This window comes from Amblyomma maculatum, chromosome 4 (genome assembly GCF_055883805.1).
Source record: "Amblyomma maculatum isolate TAMU_Amacu chromosome 4, ASM5588380v1, whole genome shotgun sequence".
In the NCBI taxonomy this organism is placed as follows: Eukaryota; Metazoa; Arthropoda; class Arachnida; order Ixodida; family Ixodidae; genus Amblyomma; species Amblyomma maculatum.
This window is the reverse complement of record NC_139347.1, coordinates 42,805,992-42,830,096: the sequence shown is the minus strand read 5'-3', so window position 1 is coordinate 42,830,096 and position 24,105 is coordinate 42,805,992. Positions and strand designations below refer to the sequence as shown.

At 45.4% G+C, this 24,105-nt stretch overlaps 1 protein-coding gene across 1 annotated transcript in view; it reads right to left on the bottom strand.

Moving 5' to 3' along the window:
* The window catches only part of LOC146190863 (transmembrane protease serine 9-like), a 35,075-nt gene that overhangs the window by 1,739 nt on the left and 9,231 nt on the right, over positions 1–24,105 (bottom strand). The window contains exons 3-11 of the mRNA XM_084600242.1: positions 22,672–22,763; positions 13,061–13,317; positions 10,350–10,483; positions 9,024–9,148; positions 7,419–7,534; positions 5,318–5,397; positions 3,010–3,101; positions 806–1,074; positions 241–374 (exon numbers count right to left, since the gene is read on the bottom strand). Of these exons, the coding sequence (XP_084456368.1) occupies positions 241–374; positions 806–1,074; positions 3,010–3,101; positions 5,318–5,397; positions 7,419–7,534; positions 9,024–9,148; positions 10,350–10,483; positions 13,061–13,317; positions 22,672–22,763 (1,299 nt within the window). The remainder of the gene's footprint in view (positions 1–240; positions 375–805; positions 1,075–3,009; positions 3,102–5,317; positions 5,398–7,418; positions 7,535–9,023; positions 9,149–10,349; positions 10,484–13,060; positions 13,318–22,671; positions 22,764–24,105) is intronic.

Genomic DNA, 24,105 nt, shown 5'->3' with positions numbered 1-24,105 from the left:
TTGTCTTCTTTCTTGAGAATGTAGGTATGTGTTAAGTGTGTGTGTCCGATGCGGAGGCGCCATAAATTAACTTCAATGATGCGTTTTTGATGACAACATGGAGACATGACTGCATGTCATGCTCGTGATTTTTCGCTCACAACGGCCTGAAAACCGCACAGGCGACGCAAGCAAGCCCGACTGTTCGTTTCTAAAGCGCTGCAAGACGCAGCTGTGTACAGACGTGTACGTGGAACTCACGTCGCATATGTCCCTGCCTTTGGCGCCGGCACAGATGAGCCCCTGGACCGAGCTGCCGTTGTAGCGGCGACTGCACTCCTCGTTGCGCACCACGTTCAGGTATACCTCGTTGGGCGTCGAACTGAACGGCCCATCTGAGGGAAAGGGGTGATTGGATGGGAAAGAGACCAACAATAAGATGAGAGAAGTTCGCATTCCGCAACAAGGGCCCGTTTCTAGACCAACCGCTGTGGTTCATTCGCACCACAACGGCATGCTCTGCAGCTCCATTGTTACTTCCAGATAAAGCTATATCGACACAGGTTGTCTGGAGTAACTTTTGCGCATACCCATCCCTGAAATCCATCCAGAGCCAAAATAATGGCCGCATCCGATCCCCATAGAATAAAAAACTTCAAATTCAGAAATTGATGTTTAAACCAGTCATAGCGTGTCTCACACGAGATATACTTCATCCGTCAGCTGTTTTATTTTTACTTTTTTTTTTATTCAGGGAGGTCATAAAAAGAATAGAGAAGACAACCTGCCGTTCTGCGCACAGGCGGACGCATAGTCTGGAACTCACAGGTATGCACGCGTCCCCATCCGGCGACGAGCGTCTTGGTTCCGGGCATGTATCGGTCGGCCGACTGCGGCAGGCAGATGGGCCGCACGTGGTCGGCGTCGGTCGGGGGCGGCCCCCTCAGAAGCAGCAGCGCGGCGTCGTAGTACGGGTGTCGGTATCCCGGGTGCACCAGCACGCGACTCACGTTATGCGCCACGCTGTGCTGCTGCGGACGGCTCAGGTCGTGAACGCCCAGCAGAACCTGCAGCCGCTCGGGGTGCGACAGCGCCCTGGGGAAACGAACCAGTCAGCCTCTTCACGCACGCGCCCTGCCGAAAGGACAAACGGCGGCGGCGATAAACGCCCCCACTTTCAGTGCTACATGCACAACTCCTTGCCGAAGTTTCTTGCCCGCAGGTTACGAGCATGCTTTTTTTTTTTTTTTTTTTCAGAAGTGTCTTCATATTGCCCCCACACGAAGGCGTAATTGGTATCACTATCAGCACATGAAGCTGGGATAGTTGGTTTGCATGAAATTGAGCTAGTTGCTTTGTCCTTTTTCGCTCTAGTTTTAATCACGATGTCTCCGTAAAATTATCTCTGTCTAATGATGCAGTTTGTAACTCTGTAATTGCACCTGGATCACTTTGACAAGCTGATATATGAAGGCAATAACGAAGTATAATGCAGCGTACTTGGTTAATCATCTCCGCTGTTCTGTCCTTGCGCTAATCTCCGTCTCTTCTCTATCAGTGATTTGCGTTATCAACGTGCGGCTTTTATAAGGTTGTGCCACCGTCGCGAAGACGTTTCCGCCACGCGCTTGCACTGCAGCCCACGAGCTATTCTGAAAGCACCCACCCACAGTGCACCAATTTACCTGCCCACTCATGCATCTACCAACTTACCTTACCTATCTATCACGAGCATACACGAGAATCAGATTCAAGTGGAGGTTATCGAGATCGAATTAGGCCAGAATTTTCTTTCGCCGTATTGACTGAGCGCGGCCACTGCGAGAGTTCGATCCTCTGCAGTTCAGCCTTGTGACCACGGTGAAAAAAAAAAAAAAAATGGCATTGTCGCGTGATGTATAAAAGGTATTCAGTAAGATTATTCTTTTGATTTGGCGACAAAATTGAAAAATTTCACATTTTAACATACATTTGAACATAATTTAACAAAACTTGAAGTTGGGCTAGATGGTGCATTGTAATTTGACTGAAGATGAAGCGCACGGGAAGACGCATGCGTCTTCCCGTGCGCTTCATCTTCAGTCAAATTTGAACATAAATACCGAATACGAGCATGGGCTTGGAAGGAATCGATGAACAGAAGTCGAAGAACAGAACTGCTAATTTCAAGCCGACCTTTTTACTCGTACGCAGAGCATGCTTGCTTGCCCTTCGGGTTTTCCTTAATCTAGCGAAATCGCCAAAAACCCGATTATGTTAAATCAAGGTTATCCAAAGTGTCAGGGAGAAAATAGCCGGCCTCATTCTCCCAGCGATAGGCTGTCACGCAGAGACTGTAATGCGCCGGAAGCGAAAGTGTATCGCCGCTGACTGGGAATGCCGGGGAAAAAAAAAAAAAAAGAAGACAATTTAAACTTCAAATTGTATCTGCCTAATAAAGAACGGCCGTCGCAACAGAAAAACTTGGCTCCCGATTTACCAGAAATGCGAATTACGTGCGAATTACGTGCGCTAGCACGTTTCCTTTTTTAGACTTCTCTAGCTTAATTTAGCTTTGTTTATTTTTGATAGAGAGTGGCCGACACACGTTCTCCCTCTACCGGCTGTAGATGACCTGTAGCTCGCGCCTGAAATCAACTCACTCCCATTAGCTACAGCTGGCGCGAAATCGTCGTCCTCATCTTTCTCGTCCACTTCGATTTTATATTTTCGACCTAGACGGCAGAAGAACGACGACAGCACCGCGAAGCGGTCGGCGCTGAACTTCTGTTTCAACACACACACTAGCGTGGTGCACCTCGTGACGTTGCTGCTACGACGCATAACGGCTTATTCGTTAGTGAGCCATCCAGTGTAGACACTAAAATTTCCTGCAAACTACTCGCAAATTAGCAACGAAGCGTAGTGAACTTCCAATTCGTTAATCAGTTATTGATCTACCGACGCGCATCGCATGAGCACATTGTGAACTACACGCCACAGACTAGCATAACAATGCAAATGTGAACAGGGTGCTTATATCGCGCTTACTCTTGTCCGATCACTCCCGCCGCAGTCAGGACGTAGCCGTTTCCGATGTAGAATGCGGATCCGGACAGGTTGCCTCGGAAGCGGACGGCGGCCTGCAAAAGAGCCGCAATCAATTTCTCACCGCAAGCAAAACGTCTTGCTGCTCTTACTAACAAAAAATTGTTTTACGAGTGTGCATGTCAGTTATGCAAACAGTCTAATCGCAAGAATGGATAGTATGAAGAGGATGTGCAAACCAGAAAAATTCAGCGTGAAAAGATCTTGACGCTTGGTCGAGACTGCAGTGCGGCCAGACAAGATGAACCTTCTATCATATGCAGAGCCATCCGACGCCCCATTCTGGATGGCATCGAAAGTCCGGTTGCAAAAATTAACTGTCGCACACCTCGCGTCGCATCTTATCCCATTTTTGGCCGCAATGAGAACAACCCCGTCCTCTTTCTTTGTTTTTAATTGGTGTTTCCGCAGTGATTAAGCATCGAGATGAGTAAGGAGGATGAAATAATATTATTTACTAACAGCAGCATGCGACTGGATGTTGTTTCACATTCGGCTGTTTTAGACCAATAATAATGCGTGAAGCCTTTAACTGGATTTACGTGCTAGCCAAGTGTAGCCAATTTTGTCGAAAGGAGCGTGCACTCTCGAGAATATGCTACGCGCATTCAATGGCTGTTGTCCAAATACAGGGCACGAAAAAAAATATGAAAGATGTTGGGCTAAAGTGGCTGTACTACTATAACAATGTCGCCCTTTTACCTCCGAGGGAGGAATAAAAACCAGGATCTTACCCCATCCCGGCACGATGGCTCAGTGGTTAAAACGCTCGGTTGCTGATCCTGGGGACGCAGGTTCAATCCCAGCCGCTACAGCCGCGTTTCGATGTTGGCAAAAAGCAAGTCACCTACGTGCTGCGCTGTTTGAGAGCGCATCCATTTCGACTCTATGTGGTCAGAATTAGCCGCGACCCTCCACTACTCCGTTCCATATAGCTGGAGTAGCTTTAGAATGTACCATACCATACCTAGGGGTTTTAACGCGAAAGCTCTCCCGCTTTACAGTGCGCACTATAAGACGATGATGTCTGCATTTCGGCTTGTGGCAGAGCAGCGGATCTCAACTAGTCACCTAGGTAGAAGGCCTAAACATCATTCGTCTGCTTCTTGAAAATAGGAGGAATGATGATGCGACATGCAAAAATAGCGGTTCTACCTTCTACTCTGTCTTGACGGTCAACCTTCGATAAACAACCGTTCGGTATTCAAAAATTTCAGGGGAGCATTAAAGTCTGCTTAGATGTAAATACGAAAGCATGGCGAGTTCTCCCATGCCGCCTGGCGGATTCACCCGACACTACACTAGCGGACCTCGGCCGCACTCGGCCAGAGATGGCATGTGTGTATGGCATCTATTTATTTATTTTTATTTTCCAATACTATTGACCGGTGAAGACCGTTACAAGGTGGGGGCAGATAATACACTTTTCATAAAAAAAAGTAAATATTTGTAGAAATGAACAACGCAACAAACAGAAACATGAATAAAAGTCACAGTGCATTTGCAAGATGCATTTCAGAGGTTAATTAAATTTTCACGGGAAGATAACGTGTCTGACTCTGAAATAGCAGCCGGTAAAAAATTCCACTCAGCTATAGTCCATGGAAAAAAAAAGAGTAGGCGTATGCATTAATGTGTGATTGTGGAGTGTGGTATATAATCATGACTTCTTCGTAGATTCCTTATTTCTCGTAAAACTAATTACTTGGTTGTGTCAATGTTGTAGAAGTTTCTAGATAAAAAAAAAATTGTTTCAGGATAAACCTTCGGAAATGGCAACTAGCTCTGTTATTAGAGAAGGAAGTTGTGTTGCTTCTATTCTATATGAACATATCTGGCGTACTCCTAAAAGTATTGGACAAATAAAGGCAGTACGTAAAATCTCATAGTCCGTGCTTGCGTTGAACTTGAAGCGCCCCTATAGTGTCCGTGCAATGATCGGGCTCTGCTTCTGCCCCTGAATATTGAATGTGGCGCATTTCTCGGTTGAAATGTCTAGGGGGAGAAGGGAGGGCACTGAGGTTAGAGGAAAAGGGGCAGCCAAGCTGATCTGCTCGTTCTGGCACGGGTTTAAATACCAGTCGCGGCAATCTCTTTTCTCTCTCTCTCTCTTGACAGTTCGCGTGGACGAGCTCTGTCCACAATTCCTGTCCCAGCCATTTGTAGGCCAAGAAATGCCTTCGTATTAATAATATTCTGTGACAATGAGCGACACTGGCAGTGAAAATCAGACAGGTGAAGATTTACTCACCAGCCAAGGAAACTTATGGGCGAAGACCTGCGACCCACCGACAACGCGGCCATGTCCGTAGCGGCCGGCCACGCCGCACGCTTCGGGAACGGAGGAAAAGCAAACGAGGAATAAAAGCAGGGCTTCAGGGTGGTCTCGGAAAGTCTGAGACCACTCTACCGTACTAGTTTTTTAGAGGGGTCCAGGCCCCCCGTGCTCGAACGTATAAGGGACTGTATCAATACGAAGCAGGCAACCATTATTTATTCTTGTCAGTTGGGGTTGGAACATATTTTCTCTATCGTTTCAAAAAATTTCGCAGTGAGTTTTACTAAGAATCATTACTTAGTTTTAGTAAGAATCTGAATTTTCTGAAACCCGTGACGGAAAAAAAAAATTATATGTCGATCGTTCTACGCAAAGGCTGCAACTGGTGCATTCTACGCATGTGCTGTCTCTATAATTTCGTCAGTTCGCACCATGTTTTTGGCGCTAACTGTGCGAATTGCCGATATGCTCGCGCCATATTACTGAGAGGCTGCACTCGTCGCCTGTCAAACAGACCAACATTGCTGTTCTAAGAAATTTGGTGTTAATTTTCGTTTCGTTCAACTCATCATCATCATCATCATCATCATCATCATCATCATCAGCCTGACTATACCCACTGCAGGGCGAAGGCCTCTCCCAAATTTCTCCACTTAGCCCGGTTCTGTGCTAGCTGCATCCATATGACCCCTGCGAACTTCTTAACCTCATCCGCCCACCTAACTTTCTGCCGCCCCCTGCTACGCTTTCCTTCCCTTGGAATCCAGTTTGTTACCCTCAGCGACCATCGGTTATCCTCTCTTCGCACTACATGTCCTGCCCATGTCCATTTCTTCTTCTTAATTTCCACTAGAATGTCGGTAACTTGAGTTATTTCTCTGACCCACTCTGCACGCTTTCTATCTCTTAATGTTACCCCTACCATTTTTCGTTCCATAGCTCTCTGTGTTGTCTTCAACTTAAGTAGAACTCTCTTGGTTAGCCTCCATGTTTCAGCCCCATAGGTAAGTACAGGTAAGATGCAACTGTTGTATGCTTTCCTCTTGAGCGATACCGGTAAGCTGCTAGTCATAATCTGCGAGTGCTTGCCAAATGCGCTCCATCCCAATCTTATTCTTCTTGTTATTTCCTTTTTACGGTCCGTTCAACTGCAGATCAATAATTATTGTTTATATTTTCCCCACTTTCGTGATTTTATGTTTAATGTGCAGTAAATCTCGCGCTTTTCTGCAGAATGCATTTATATCACATAGAACTCACGCTGTTTCAGTAATGTGTATTTAAAGCACATTCATTCCCAAACATTAATTTATTTTACAACATTCGCGTCTTACCAACTCGTCAGGACTGTTCAAAAACATTACTGTTGTCCCTGTTGTAAAAATAGAGATAATGAAAAAAAAGAATAGAGGTTTCACGAAAAAATATTACATACGTTACAAGTTCCGACACTTTTTTTCAATGTGAGTTGCTTTACGCCATGTATAGTCGAGCACACTGGCATAGCGCGAGAATCATTTTTCTCATGTGTGTGCACTGTAAATTGAGCAAACGACATTTTTCGCTGTATTGAACGACGTACAAGGCAGACCTGCAGCCGCTTTCTCTCTCCCTCTATTTCTCTGTCCACCTCGGCTCGAATCTCTAGAGACCCCGCTCCGATGGAGCCAGACTGAATAAAAGCACTCAAAAAGCGCACCTTTTCTGAGGCTGCTCCTCATTCCAAGGAAAACCTCCTACGGTTGAAAGCCTGTAGCCCAAATGGCATTAAGTGCACAAAACAACTCAATGCATAGAACATGAGACTATGAATTTATGAGCACGCGGACATATTTTAATACCTGCACATTTCGTTGCACGACACGGAGGGCACCAAGAAGAGTTTATTTTGCAGTACTCGATTATATATTTTTGCATTCTTACGTGCGCTTGCGGGAAGGGAGCGTTTAAAACTAACTGTAATGCAGCCGCTGCGGTTGGCAAAGAAAAAATACTTATCTCTTGTTCAATTGATAAACACGTGGTATTAGCACAGATTAAAATTTGTCCGAGCGCTCGGAACAGTGAGGCTTACAGCTGAGGTTGGGCTTCTTGAGCGGCCTGATGGCGTTGTCCAACTCCATGGTGCGGGTGTCGTCCGCTTGACTGCAGAGCTTGCCCTTGGTCACGTTCCGAATGAAGTGCGTATACCTGTCGTGTAGGCATCGGGGAAAGCGCGCGCATATTCAGCTCGTAAGCAGTAACCACTTAGCAGGTTGCGTTTCATAGCAGGCTCGCATACGAAAAATTGAAAATATTTGGTGAACAAAGAAAGGGCGCCGTAACCGTCTCATTTCTCTGTGTACACCGAAGTCGCCCAGCGATGAGGAAAGCGACTAAGTTGACAGAGAGTGAAAGAGAGAGAGAGAGAGAGAGAGAGGGGGGGGGGAGGAGGGAGGGAGGGAGGGAGGGAGGGAGGGAGGGAAGGGGGGAGGGAGGGAGGGGGGGATGAGATAAAATGGTATCGAGAAATAATTTTGATCACCTATAGATATTCGACGGGAACTGATATCGACAGCACATGGGCGACTTTTGCGTTTCCCCACAATCGAAGCGTGGCCACCGCGGTCAGTGTTGAACCGCGTATGCGGCACTAAACAAGTGTAGAGAGCATCCATACAGAAATGCTCATTTGTGTTTACAGCAAACCACATTGCTCGGAGAGCGACCGCCGGTCATGATAGCTATGCCTTCGATATCTTGCAGGGAGAGTGGGCCTTATTTCAGCGAGGACAACAGCGCACTGAAGCAGACAGAAGACAGGTGCTTAAAGTGTTATGAATATCAGTAATTTTGTGAACGAATATCAGCCACTTATATTCTTGTGGGAATTATTAGCAAAAATGTGAAGGAACTAAATTCATGGAGTTAATTAACTGTTTTTTACGTCAAAGGGAAGAAATAAAACATTTCGCTTGTATATGCTTATAAGCATTTTTATACATATCAGCTAACTGAATTCTTTCATTACCACCTACTAGCCCCAATTTCCGGCCTGCCTTCACAACCCAAACGCATTTCAAAAACCTTTTGGGGGGTTCCTTCTGCCCGCCCCGCCGCGGCGGCTCAGTTTTTAGGACGCTTGACTGCTGAGCCAGGTGACCCGAGATCGATCCCGGCCCGCATGGACTCGTTATAATGAAAGCGAAACGCAAGGCGCCCGTGCGCTGTGCGATGCCACTGCACATTAACGGACCTGTTATAAAATGATCTTGTGTTAGACCACGGTCTTGTGAATATGGAAGCACTCACCACCGTTAGTAAAAAAGAAAAGAATGAAGAGGACTGAAGAAGAAGACGGAGAATCGCCAGATCGGCATTAAGGGCATGATTTGTCCTGCCTCGCTACAAAACGCCAGCTCTTGCCCCACTATTACTTTTAATGGGAGGGTGTAGTTAATGTATCTTATCTTTTTCTTGTATTGGAACAGACTGAAATCTTCAGTGGTGGATCCACTAGGTGGTTTGTCCTTGAACTCGTGTCATGCTATGAACTGGCTGCAATATGATAACGACTGGCCATGCACAGACTATGGAGCAGTATACAACTATGCTCGTAAATACACGAAGTGCCGCTTACCCCATGTACAGAAGAATACGAGCTGAGCTACTAAAGAAAAAAAAAAAAAGCGTCACAGACCTGGACACGCGCGTGTAGATTCCCGGGTATCCCGGCCTCCCGCAGCCGATGCCCCAGGAAACCACGCCAACCTGAAGCCAGCGGCCGTCAGGCCGCCTCAGCATCAGCGGACCACCGCTGTCGCCCTGCAGGCCAAGCACAGAGGACGCGCAAGAGAGTCGCTATGCCGTTCTCAGAACAGAGTTCGGCTTCAGTAAAATTCCAACGGTAGTTTTTTTTTTTTTTTTTTTTTTTTTCTGTAAAGCATTGAAGATTCTGCAGAAACATTTCGATGCACATTCGCTTCGCTCGATGAGTAACCACTACTCAACGGGTGCATTTCTGTGCTGGATGCCTGCAGATGGCATTCGATTCGAAAAAAGAAAAACAAGGCCTCCTAAAACCAAAGCCTTTCGATTTTCGTCAATAAGTATGTTAGATAGAGTCTAATGTATTTTACGACCTGTAAGTCGCGCGCTCACAAAAAGAAAAAAAAATGGAGATCTAATTGTCTAGATTTTTCCACTTCATGAATGCATGCGTGTTGACCCATGTTCTGTTTCCATAAAAAATATATACAGATTTCGTTGACCGTCTACATCTGAGGTAGGCGCTTACACTCGTTGCTTCTGAAGCCTGAATGCGCTCTTGTCTGCGTTGCTCTTTGAGATTCAAAGCTCTCTTTTGTCGTTTTCGAAGGCGTTGTTGCCCTTGCTACCTTTCTATCCACAAAGATTGCGCCTGGCGCTTTCGTAGTAACATCAGAATTTTGTGTAGTTACAATAGAAAAGTACTACAGAACTACAGCCTGCAGAAACGTACTACAGAAAAAGTATCCAGTACTAGTGATGAGTACTACAGAAGTACAGAAAATTATGATGTTTAACAGAAAATTTGTCGTAAACGTCAAAACTACAGAATATTCTGTCGTATTTTTGGCACGGTTCTGTAGTTGATTTTTTTTTTTTTCAACTGGGAAGCATCTCTAAAATTATGTGCCTCAATATATCACAAAAACACTTAAATAACAAGGCTCAAATTTTTCATTAAGGAGCGTCGTAATCGTTCTTAATTTTTTTTATTATGGTTCACGTGTTAACTACGCAAATCACGAATTACTCAGGTTGGCCCATCCCATTGATAACCACGGCACAGCGGCTCTCGAACCTAATGAACAATGACGAAATGAACATCACAGGAATAGATTTCCAGAAAAGGAATCCTCACAAAATAATCCGACAATGATAGGGAACAAGCGCTCTTTGAATGCTTCTCTGTGACAGGAAAGGGAGAGAAATAGATGAGTGACTGATGGTCAATGCGAAGATGAGTCAGGGGCGCGCTTACCTGGCAGGTGTCCTCTCTGCTTCCGCCGGCGCACAGGTTGGTGTCAAGGATGTCCTCGCCCAGCTTCTCCTTGCACAGCGCCAGGCTCATGAGCGGAATCTTGGCCAGTTTCAGCACGTCGCTCGTTTGGCTCACTGCACGCCTCAGCGGCACATGCACAATCAGGGTGCGATTCAATCGCATACTACAGTTGTAAATTTCTCCATGTGGGCCATGCTTTTTGTTGAGAGCTTGAAGCGAGTGTTGAGTCATGATGTGCACATAAGTGGTCTCGATAAAAATCCGCAGTTAAAGCTGGGATCTAATGAGATCTGGGATGATGGGGAACTCTCGCTTTGAAGTATTTGTTATGTAAATTTTAACATTTTCTCCACTGGGGATAGCAGTTTGCACCTGAAAGGGGTAAGTCAACCGTTTCAGTGTGTTGGCGTTAAAACACTCATTATCGAAAAAGCGTCCGGCGGTGACATAGACGCTTGAAGTCACCACCTATCGGGCACCCTCAAGATACAAAAGGTGCATCTGTCAAGTAAGAGTGCATTCCATCACCCGGATACTTACCTCCATTCTCCAATATCATCCACCCATCTCCATCTATACCTCCAGAAGACTCCAGCTCACAAGGTTCACTTCTTGGTCCTCTCTTATTTTTATTATACATAAAGGGCCTCCCTATGTGCCTTAATAATTCTGTCTTCTTTATGCAGATGACACGGCCATCTTAACCTCGGCATCACACATAAACAAGGTGGTAGAAAAACTGAATGCTGATGCAGACATTGTATTCAGCTGGTGCCGGGATAATATGCTGTCCATTAATGCATCCAAATCTAGTTTTATAGTTTTCAGCTCACCTCATAAAATTATCTGCGAAACCCCGTTTGTTAACATCGGCTCAAACTCTATCATTGCTTCTGATCATGTGTCATTTTTAGGTGTGGAACTTGATAAACATCGAAAATTTCGGACTCACATCACATCTATTTCTCGCAAAATGGCTTATGGCATTAGAGTACTAATTAAAGTTCGCCCGTAAAATTCCCACGCTCATTTCTCTATATTACTCGTTCATCCACACTCACATTCAGCATTGTATTTCATCTTAGGGAAACACGTACCCTTCGCATTTATCTTCCCTGCAAATTATTCAAAATCAAGCTATACGCACCGCTCAGAAAATGCCCTTCGTTTGCTCCAATCACACAGTATTCTTTCTGTGAACAAAATAATCGACTATAGTTTATGTATCCTAATGTATAAATCTGTTAGAGAGCTACTTTTATTTTCTCTAGCCACCAATGATCAAATACCACGTCGTACCGACACACGTTTCGCCAACAACAATAACTTCTTGCTGCCTAAACCAAACACTAATTACGGGAAACAAACAGTCCGATTCTCTGGTACCACTCTTTGGAATTATTTACCAGTAACTATCAAACAATCATTAACTATTTATACTTTCAAATCCGCTCTTCGTCAGTTTTTGTTATCACACTAATCGTATTTTTCAAGGTAAACTGTTCCAATGTTATCCTTTATATCTTTTTAAGAATTGTTTCTTGTGTTTTTATTATGTGATTAGGTGTGTAACCGTTTTCATTACAACAATAGTGCTTGTAATAAATTCACGTTTCGTTCACCCCAACCCACTGATGCGAAATATTGTATAAATTTTGCAACTGCTCAATATATATTTTTTACAATAATCATTATAGGAGGTCCCGTCCACAGTCCTTGACTTTGGGACCTCCTTCTGTATTCGTGTTTTGTTAACCTTTAAGTACAATAAACGAAACTTCAAACTTCAAACTTCAAACAATAGACTCAAACGCCACCAGAGGCCTCCCGATCACAAAGCCATGGTGAAAACAAATAAAGAGACGCAAATGTATCGTTCGTCAGCTGAAGCTGTGTGCAGGAGACGTAAACAGCAGGCAGACTGCAATGCAAACAAGGATAAAGGTGCAGGCGATTGGTCTGACCATACCGAGGTAAGTTACAGCGCGAGAACAACGCGAACACAAACACAATTAAGACACACGCAGCGCTATTTCTGTGTTCGTGTTGTTCTCGCGCTGCAACTCACTTTAGTTTCATGCTACTGAGCATACCGCCTCATGAATCGCATAAATCATTCGCGACTTTTTTTCTCCTCGTTTTTTTTTTTTTTTCGTTTAAAAGCAACTGTGCCTATCTTTGAATCTACACCTGGTTTTGTTTTCTGAGGGTATCAACATTAATTTGTCAATGCTCAGTCACACTTGCTGTGGTCATTCATTTGTGCGAAGATTCTTTGTCATTACATAACTGCGCTTTACAAAAACTGAAGGGTACCGCTGACTGCATTTTCAATACGTTCCCCTTGAAGAAAATCCGTTAAAACTGTTCATCCGTTTGTGTTTCCCAGAATTTCTTTTTTTTTTTTATTGACGAAACATGTATAGTTTCAACTCTGTTCTAAATTCGCACCGTTCTCTTGCCACTGAAATATAAAGACCTTGTGTCTGCCGCTGCAAAAGCTTTCAGAAAACTCCTAAAGGCACCTTTATTGGCTTGCTGCTGTAAAAGCACGATTCCGATTTTTGACACTAAAAATCACATAATTTATACTTTCCATCTTTTGTATACACGTCACCGACGGTTAACACAGGTTAAGCGCGCACATAACTCGCTCATCGGGCACCCGCGTGCATATATTATGCGCGTACCTTCGGCCACGCGTCCCCAGCCGATGACGGTGAAGAGCTGTCGGTCTTTGAGCGGCGTGTCCTCCGTCTCGACGCACAGGGGTGAGACAAAGTCGTGGAAAACTACGGGCTCGGCCAGAACCAGCAGGGCGATGTCGTGCACGTACGCGACGCCTCGATAATGCGGGTGAATCACGCACGCGCTCACTGCCACCGGCAGCGGCGTCGACGATATGCGGTGGCCGCCCAGCACCACGCGCAACTTCTGCTCCTTGCGCCTGCGCCATTCACGATCAGAGACAGCCGAACGCAAGTCATAATCGAAAACGTGTTTACAGAAACCTGGATCTGTGGTTACCACAGAACGCTGTTGGTGTGCGGATATGAACAGTTTCGTGCGCAAATCATCGTTTGGAACGTTGGATACCGTGAGAAGACTGCAGATACAGTGGGCAAGATTCTAATCTGGGAAAAATTTTCCTCGTTAACTGTTATTGGAGGAAGCCTTTATTACCAACAAGCCGTATTAAAAATTAGATCACTGTAACCCCTAACACACACTACTCACTGCAGTAGTAACCCGCCTATTTTACACATTGACTATATCAAAAGTGTCGCCAATCAGTGGTCCCTCGTTATAGCCCTGAATAAGAATGTTATGAATATGGTACCAGGGAATTTCCTAGACGCATCACAGCACCCGGTACTCAGTTCAGTTCAGTTCAGTCGTTCAGTCGTGTCCGACTCTTCGTGACCCTATTGACCATGTCACGCCACGCTTTCCGGTCTCTCACTATCTTCCTAACATCACAAAACTTCATCTGCAGTGCCTCGAGGATGCCATCTAACCATCGCGTTCGCTGCCTACCCCTTCTCCGGCGACCCTCAACCTTTCCCAACATCAAATCTTTCTCCAGCGACTCCTCTCTTCTCATCAGATGACCAAAGTAGCTGAGCTTTAACTTTAGAATTTGACCCTCCAATGAGCAGTCAGGGTTTATGGTCGACAATATCGACTGATTTGATCTTCTGGCAGTCCAAGGAACTCTCAAGAGTCTTCGCCAGCACCACAATTCAAACGCGTCAATTCTTCGGCGGTCAGCCTTTTTCACAGTCCAACTTTCGCATCCATACATCACAACTGGAAAGACCATAGCACGAGTTATACGGATCTTGGTTGGCAGAATAATGTCTCTGCTCTTTACTAGGCGGTCAAGGCTAACCACTGCTCTCTTTCCCAGAAGCAGGCGTCTCCTAATTTCATGGCTGCAGTCTCCTTCCAAGGTAATCTTGGAGCCCAAGAAGAGAAAATCTGTCACAGCTTCCACTTCTTGTCCCTTGATGCTCCAGGACTTGATAGGGAAAGACGCCATGATCTTTGTCTTTTTAATGTTCGGTTTAAACCCAAACTTCTCACTCTCTTCTTGTACGCGCATCAGAAGTCTCTTGAGTTCCGCTTCACTTTCTGCCATTAAAGTGGTATCATCCGCATATCTAAGGTTGTTGATACGTTTTCCAGCAATCTTCACTCCAGCTGAAGACTCGTCCAGCCCAGCCTTCCTCATGATGCACTCTGCATATAGGTTAAATAGGCAGGGCGACAGTATGCAGCCTTGCCTCACTCCTTTTTCAATCGGAAACCAATCAGTAAGACCATGCCCAGTTCTGACTGTGGCCTCTTGCCCTTCATACAGGGTCCTGAGGAGACAGATGAGGTGAATCGGAACTCCCATCTCTTGGACAGCTTGCCACAATCTGCTGTGATCTACGCAGTCAAACGCTTTCGCATAATCAATAAAGCAGAAGTAGATGGGTTTCTGGAACTCTCTTGCTTTTTCCATGATCCAGCGAAGGTTGGCAACTTGGTCTCTAGTTCATCTGCCCTTGCGAAACCCAGCTTGCACGTCCGGAAGCTCCCGATCCACATACTGCTGCAGCCTACCTTGGAGGATTTTCAACATCACCTTGCTAGCATGCGAAATAAGCGCGATCGTGCGGTAGTTGGAACAATCTTTGGCACTGCCTTTCTTTGGAATGGGGATGTAAACTGACCTCCTCCAATCCTGTGGCCACTGCAGGGTTGTCCAAATCTTCTGACATAATGTATGCAGAATGTTAACAGCGTCATGGTTGAGGTTTTAAAGCAGCTCAGCTGGAATGCTATTAATTCCGCTAGCTTTGTTCTTAGCAAGGCTGGCTAAGGCCCATTCAACTTCACTCTTCAGGATGCCCGGCTCGAGATCAGTGACCACAACCGTCTTATGTTGGGTTTGCACATTCGGGTCCTTCTTGTACAGTTCTTCTGTGTATTCCTGCCACCTCTTCTTTATCTCTGCGGCTTCAGTGAGGTCCTTGCCTCGTTTGTCCTTTATCACGCCCATCTTAGCACAGAAGCTTCCTTTGATATCTTTGATTGTCTTATACAGAGCTCTTGTGTTCCTTAATTGGCTGTTGTCCTCAACTGCTTGGCACAGTATGTTCAGGAAGGTATTCTTATCTCTCCTTGCTATTTTCTGAAAATCCTCATTGAGAACCTTGTATCTTTCTCTTTCCCCCATAAATTTTGCCATCCTCCTTTCTTCAGCTATTTGCAAAGCCTCTTCAGATAACCAGTTTGCTTTCTTGCATTTCTTTTGCTTTGGAACTACCTTAGTAGCAACTTCTTGTATTATATCACGAGCATCAGTCCACATCTCTTCGGGCTCTTTGTCTTCTAGATCTAATTCTTGAAATCGATTCCTCACTTCCACAGCATATTCTAATGGAACTTGATCCAGATTATACCTGAAAGGCCTTCTAGTTTTCTGCGTTTTCCTCAATCGAAGCTTAATCTTGGCAACAAGAAGCTGATGATCGGTGCCACAATCGGCCCCAGGCCTTGTTTTTACTGCTTGTATAGCGCTTCTCCATCTCTGTCGGCAAATGATATAATCGATCTGATTCCTGTACAGACCGTCCGGTGAAGTCCATGTGTACAGGCGCCTCTTGTGCTGTTGAAAATGAGTATTCGCTATGGTCAGGTTGTTTTCTTGACAAAACTCTACTAGCCTCTGCCCAGCTTCATTTGGCTCACCAAGACCGAACTTGCCTGTAATTCCGGATATTTCTTCACTCCCTACCTTAGCATTCCAGTCTCCTATGAGAAAAACGACGTCTGATGATGGGGTGCGGTCTAAAAGGCATTGTAGGTCCGCATAAAATCTCTCAACGTCAGCTTCTTCAGCAGTAGTGGTCGGTGCATAGACTTGGATAACTGTTATGTTGACCCGGTACTCACGAATTCCTAAATGCGGTGTATTTTTTCGCTTTTTTTTTACTTTACTTGAGTTGGTTTGTTTGTCTTTCTCTTTTTGTGTTTAGTTCACTGTTACTAGCAAACCCCCTCCCGCATTTCGCCGATATTTGTTTACTCGCCCTTTCCCACAAGCACGCGTATGACAGTTGATAAATGGCAGGGGACATTGGCAAACACTGAATTGGTAGCGGGTTGTTTGACGCAACAGACCCCATGCTATGACCGAATTGGCCAGGAACTTCTAACTTGGTTGGCACTTCTGAGATGGGTATAAACCTACTAGGATCCTTGGATCCCGAGTCTGAAACACTGTTCTTAAGCCATACAGGCACGCTATTGCGGCTTGGTTAAATGGGACTTATCTATGTCGGATATCTATGTCATAAGAGTACATAGTAGATTACGACTACATGCTCATGAGTATGTGAAACCCGAACTGCTAACGCACCTAACTCGCATTTGGCTTAACCACGCTAAATCAGCATTTTTATCTTGTTTTGACTTTTTGCTTGTTTGTTTGTTTGTTTGTTCTGGGCGGGCTCCTCTCTCTGTCCCATTTTCACGCCCCTATCTCCCTCGGTCTTCTAGCTCCTGTAAAGGCTGCATCGCCGCACTTAGTCTCATGATGTGGGAAAGCCACGCATGTTTTTCTCTGTGACTTTCTTTTTGTCAGAATAGCTTTTTGTCTATCGCTTTTCCTGCATACGTAACAGGCATGCAGATTATTTCGTGATATCTGAAATTTTCTATAATTATAGGTATCGCAGCAGCGGAGCCAAGATGGCGACTGTTTGCAAATGTTTCATTTTCGAGTGTAATCTGCTTCGATTTCAATGCTGATGCCAAACTCCATTACCATTGACCTATGGCTACCGCTTCTGTACAGCAAGCAACGTCCATGTATGTAGTACATTTGTGAGCAGACTTGCTTAGGTTTCTGAAGCCATGTGCTACGGAACGAATTCTAGCGCGCTGTGTTTAGAGCAGCATGCTCGGTCCTTGCTCTCGTTTTATTTCTATTCAATATCTCTTCGGCGCGAGCACACACCGGTAAGCCCATCACCTGGTGCTAAATTTTGCTTCGTTTGCTCTCCAGAAGACGGCTCAAAATCTTCGAGGCAAGCAAGTTCAAGTCTGTACTTTGAAACATGAACTCGGGTCGCAACCCTTGTATGTGCAACGGCGCCAGCAGTAAATGCGGACTTGTCTTCCCGTTTTCACTTGCCATTAATACAATCTCTAGGCGCGGAATGGGTGAAGCCAGTTTTCCGATGGGGTCCAGTGTACAGAGCTACCCTTCAGCGACAAGTTGGGTCGACCTGCTTTGCCATTTTGTTTCCAGGCCGCTAGCTCTCACATTCTCAAGTGCGCTAGTCTATCACCGCTAGGGAAGAAAATAAAAGCTTCGGTTAAGACGAGGTACAATTTTTCCGAGAGTTACGGTGGTATCGAGGCCACAATTAAATCTTCGAGCCACGATTAAAAAAAAAACGGAGCAAAGCTATAATGGCATGGAATCTTGACAAGGCTGTCTCTCTCAAAATTCCGCGAGAGCACGACCATCAATATTGTGACTGAAATCTCAGTCTGTGGTTTCAACTCTCAAACCTAGCTTCTTCTTGGGCTTCTGGCAGCATGTTTTGCGAGTTCTCCGTCGAGACGCCGGCCGCTAAGTGGCGTCAATGATCTGAGCAACATTACCACCATCATCGTCATCACCAATATTTTAACACAATAGTGGACAGTGATGCTACACAGCGGGATAAGAGGGCTGTGGCTGTGGCGACAACCAAACGACGCCTTGAGAACTGGATAAAGCTGACTAGATAAATGATACTGATGGCGTTGCGCCACGACGGGACAGACACCGTCACAGTAGGGAATTGATTTAGCTAGGATCTTTATGGTCCACCTGGTAAAAAAAGGAAGCCTCAGTACAAATGCAATCCAATCCAATAGTGTAAAAAGTACCGTCGTGCAGAATATCCGGCGTTGTCGATGTTGTGAGGGAAAAATCACTCACGAGCGTTGCTCTGCCATGTATTCGTTTAGAGCTGACATGGAGGGCACTGGTTTCTCGGCGGGTATTCGACGTCACGAGATCATATTGTTACGGAGATGAATAAGTCTGAAAGAGAGCCAGGGAAAGGCAGGAAGAAGAGGAAATCGACGTGTGTGCGTTCCATTGGGCCTTGTCTTGTGGTACTTATGCCGCTGTCCGCTGGCTATGTGAACCGATCGCCTGTCAAACCTGCCAGAGGTCACGTTACGGGCGCGATAATATGATACGGCAGGATCTATCAACTCAGGATTCTCCTCTTAGAAAGGTGGCTGAGATGGGAATCAAACCTTTTAGGGAGGTTTTATGAAGCGAAGCATGCTAGGTAATCCGTCGTGTCGTCGTCGCTGGCAGCAAACGATGCAGCACCGGACTGCAGCACAGCCCGTTTACATGGTCGCGTACTGCGCGCAGACGATGTTGGCGCGATAGGACAGGCCGACGGCGGATTCAAGATTCCAAAACGTATACGCCTGCAGGAGTGCTAGAAGGCAAAAAGCTCTCTGAGCAACGCCTACGCGAATGGCTTGCACTGGTCAACAGACGCGAGATCGACGCCAATCCGGGCATTCGGGGATGTCGGGTATGTCTGGGATGTCGACTGGCAGCCACAAGTCCAGACCCATAGTGCAGACGTTCGCGCGTAGCTTCAAAAGGTCCGCGCCGCACTGCTTTACATTTTCTTCATTGCGCGCCCGATCTTCCGGGCACAGCGTCGACGCATACGCTCCTCGGGAATCTGCCGACATCTTGCAGACACGTAAGGGCAGCCAATGAACAGCCCATGTATTTGCGTGGTGGACCTTCGAAAACGATAAGGCTGCGCGGCGCGTCGTCTGCTGCCGACGACAACATGGCGGATTACCCAGCATGCATCACTTCAAGCAAGCTCCCTACAGGATCCTTGAGCGATGAGTACGGCGCGCCACACTCAGGACATGCAGTTAATGCAGTCACGCTCAGACAGCTTGTTTATAGCGGGGCTTTATAAGTATCGATGTCTTGTGATCTTTAACATAACTGGGTATATTGCGTTTGTAAGTTAATTAAAATGTGCGAGGTAGTAGAGGCACAAACTGAGGAATCAGAGTTTAAGCATGCAGCAAAGTGGATATACGCGAACGAGAATCTGCCGCAGGAGCAGCAGACGGAAGAAATAAAGCTATCGCGTCATACTCTTATAGGCGGAGCTTGTGTGTCTCCCCAATTTTTCATAAAAGAAATTATGAAAACGGCTGAATGCTCCACTAAAGTAGCCGCCAAATGGTTTCGCGCGCTGTCGATCTTTCTTTTACTGGCTCACGGTGCCAAATAAGCACATGCTGCAACAAGAATAATCGGGCATGCAGGCGAGAGAATTGAAAGAGAGTGACACTTCCATCACATTGACAAAAACCGAAATTGAGTTTATCAAGAAAGTATAGAGGTGCGGCAACATGTGCTTATTTGTGATAATCCCATGATAAATCATGCTTGAAAAAAAAAAATATGTATAAAAACAAGTGTTGCATTTTCATTAAATAGTTGTGAGTTCGCGCTCTGTTCGTCCTGTCTGTTTTCACGTTTCTTTATCTGTTAGTGGGTCTTAGCGCGCTGAGAACCAACAAGGGTAGATTCCACGGGAAGGAAAGCGTAGCGGGGGCGACAGAAAGTTGAGTGAGCGGATGAAGTTAAGTTCGCAGGGGTCAAGTAGATGCTGCTAGCACAGGACCGGGTTAATTACAGAAATATGGGAGAGGCCTTCGCCTTGCAGTGGGTATAGTCTGGCATATGATGATGATTACAAAGTTTGTTTTTTTTAGTTGTTTAATAGTCTATAGACAAGCGTCATGTTAGTAAACAAAGGTGGCGCTGCGATCGGCAGCGACAAGGGGTGTAGGCAAAAGCGCAGCGTGCCTACACTGCGCCAAGCGACGCTGCCTTCGAAACCAGTTTGCGCGTGCGAATATCCTGAAACGTAAGCTTCGCTTGTGCGTAGAAATAGTTTGGTTTATGCTTGGAGAGTGTTTCAGCACGTTATCAGTCGATTACTGCTAGAATTACTTGGAAAAGAGCGCTGCATTGGCTTCCTTCTCCGTGGCCTCAACAGCGCGTAGCTACGGTACGTAGGCGACTGCTGTGAGTGATTAAGTTAAATAAAAACGAGAAAGCGCAATGTATAAGAGAGACTAATAGTGAACACTGTTAAACTCCCGGGCCTATTCCTGGCGCATGCAAGGAGGACGACAATATGAATGACTGAATTGTGTTTTTTATATGACCATCTCTTTTGACTCGCTTTCTGCTGCTTCAAGCAATTTCACACTAAAGAAATTATCGGCAACTATATATATAGTGAAAAAGAAATCACATTTCTAGCTCTCTTTACCAGCAACTTAAGTAATATAATTTTACATTTAATAAGAAGAACTCAATCGTTTAGTTCTTGTAACATGTTCGCCTCTGCCAACTTGTTTTCGCCTGCTCGATAAAAAAGACGTTTGACGTCTGTCTCATCTTACAGACGTAGCCAAGATCGTTCACAGGTTAATATGTACATGCCCGTAAGAATGCTCTCATTTTGTTCTCTTTGCTTTATAGGAGAGACGCATGAGTGCAGATGCAATATGTTCCTTCACGATCGCTTGCATCGAAATTTGCGCGATCTGCTGAGCTTTTTTAATACACTTGGAAATGTTTTATTCAAATGCGCGTCATCTTATTCTACTGATTTTGTACCCCATAGCCGATTCCACTTTGGGACATTAACCTCCATGTACCCTATATACTTAAATATTCTACTCGATCAGAGCTAGGTTGTACGTGGATATTTAATTCGTTTGTCACGATCTTATAATGACCTCCAAAAATAAATTTAAAAAATATGAGAAATAACGCTGCGGGACATGTTTACTATAAAACCGGTGATGAAGATCGTTGCAATTGCAATTACCTTCGCAGCAGCTTTTGTGTCCTTTTCTGTGTGAAAATATACTCGGGCAGTACTGCAGGTGAATGTAACTCACAGTGCGGCTTCCCAGCGGGGTCATATATGCACACGGAATATCGCGTCTAAACTTCTTGACTTGATAGTATATCAAAACGGGCACGAGCTGCAGGCGTTTGTTCTTGCGCTACTCATCGTGCAGCTGAAAAGCAATCATGACAATTAAGGGTTGCAAACAAAGTGATCTAGTTTCAGTGCAGAAGTGCAACGCACGTTAGCCGCGAAGGCAATCCGTCACCGAAGAGTCTACTTGTCGCGCTCAATGCCGCTGCCCTTAGCTCTCATCTTAATCCGACCGCAAGAAACATGTTAAAACAATTGCCATTTTATTTTTTGTGCCTCGAGGCGCAGTAAACCGCACCACAGTTTGCAGAAATATTGGGAATTATGCCCGAAAACACGGCAAGCGCCGCGCATCCAATGCAGACGGCTCGCGCTTTTGCCTACACCACGAAAGTCACTGCTGTCGCCAGCGCCGCCGCATCTCCACTGATGTCACGGGCTGACGCTTGTCTATAAGGAATCACCCCAGATAGGGGTCATGTAGTGTCCAAGAAATCAGGCATCAAGAACAACATGATTACAGGGGGTTGGTCAAACGACTGCAAGAGAATACCTGTCCTCGCCGGCTGACGGACAGCGCAAAGAGCCGGTAGCTGTCCCGTAGCCTCCACCACTTACTCACTTTATTTACTGTCTTATCTTATGTCACATGACAAGCACACGAAATAAAGAGGGGCTTTCTTGCACGCTAATCAAAGCACAGCTTTTCATCTTTGGGTATTTAGACATAGTTTTGCTCGTTACCCACAAATGCAACAGATGTTCAATCTCAAATTCTCTGTAGACAAACGAACAAAAATAACATGGCTGCACCTGCTTGGTTTCAGAGATGACTTCCCATTGGACTTTGAGGAGATGAAGTTAAAGTTCCCCTTTGGACGATTGGGAAATAATCATAGAAGTGGTCAAGCTACTCGCCTCCATCCGTGCCATACAATGACATTAATGCGAATGACGAGATACGAGAGACAGTTTGATAGAGCTTGAGAGGTTGGAATAAATTTAACTCCCGTTGTGTGTGTGTGTGTGTGTGTGTGTGTGTGTGTGTGTGTGTGTGTGTGTGTGTGTGTGCGTGCGTGCGTGCGTGCGTGCGTGCGTGCGTGCGTGCGTGCGTGCGTGCGTGCGTGCGTGCGTGCGCGCGCGCGCGCGCGCGCGGGGAGTGGGGTGGGGTTTTTTGTCAGGAATCTGTTGGTGTCGTGGGAGCTTGAAAGACCGAGCGCAGGCCTCACTCGGAGCAGCAGTGGGCAGCCGTGAGAACATGTCGACTCCCGATGAGGGATCCTCCTCCGACCAGTTTCTCTTCTTCGTCCACGAGGGCCACCTGCGTCGCAACAACAAAAAAAACTAACAGTGCCGTCATGGTGACCCATGACTGAAATAACACGCAAAGTAGGCAATGCGAGTGCTGGCTGTCAACAGCCAAGTCTTTCATGCCCGTGCTGTATTTAAGCGCTTGCAAGAATTCCATAAAAGAAAGGACCAGAACAGATTTACCAGGCGTTCATTTTTTAACCTTTACAAGTGTTTATTTCAAAACCCGTGAGAGTTACTTTGTGCGGCCTATATGCAGGCGGATCGCACGGCTAGGCGGACATTCTGTGATAGACAATAATAATTCTGTAATCAAAGTTTTCATCTTAAGGGAAAAGTTACATTGATGAATCTATATAAGGCCGTCAGCATCAAAGTTGAATCCACATTTAAATTTTCTCAGTCGGCAGTCTCCACAGTAAGGTAATTTCAAACCAACCGACCTAAACTTTGCACTAATCATCTTTGATTTCGTTTAACAAATTATGATTCACTGTCATGGTTTAAAACATGGTGGTGTGGCGTGGCGTGGCGTTGCGTGGTGCGGTTCGGTGTAGTATGGCATGGCATGACATTGTATGGTATGGTATGGCATGGCATGGTATGGTATGGTATGGTATGGTATGGTATGGTATGGTATGGTATGGTATGGTATGGTATGGTATGGTATGGTATGGTGTGGGGGAGGGGGTATGGTATGGTATGGTATGGTATGGTATGGTATGGTATGGTATGGTATGGTATGGTATGGTATGGTATGGTATGGTATGGTATGGTATGGTATGGTATGGTATGGTATGGTATGGTATGGTATGGTATGGTATGGTATGGTGATGTGGCGTGGTGTGATGAAATGTAATGTGGTGTGGTGCGCTGTAGTGTGGTACAATGCGCACCGGTGCGCTGCGGTGTGTTAGATTAAGGCTTATGGCGCGTAAGTAACTAAAAAATTGGTTATTATATGCCAAACATAAGGTTGTTCTTGCACAAGGATATCTCTTTTTGTGCAGAAAAAACGCAGTTTGTCTACAAGGTTTACTTCTTTTAAATATAACATGATTATTCACCAAAGGCACTTTCTCCTAAAGTAGGCTAGGATGGATGTTTACTTCATTATCCTATGAAGGCTGCTATTTAGTTTTCAATTTACTCTGCTAAGCTTCATGCAATAATTTCAGGGCATGTTTATGTATGTTGTAATGGCGTTACAGGCGCTTTCAGCACTTTCATCCTCTTTCTCACTCCTGTTAATTTCCACGCAGGTAGGGACGCAAAATATCTCTATTACCTATACTTGTTATTACATGCTATTACATGGTGTATTGGTATATATTTTATTATAGGCTCTATTG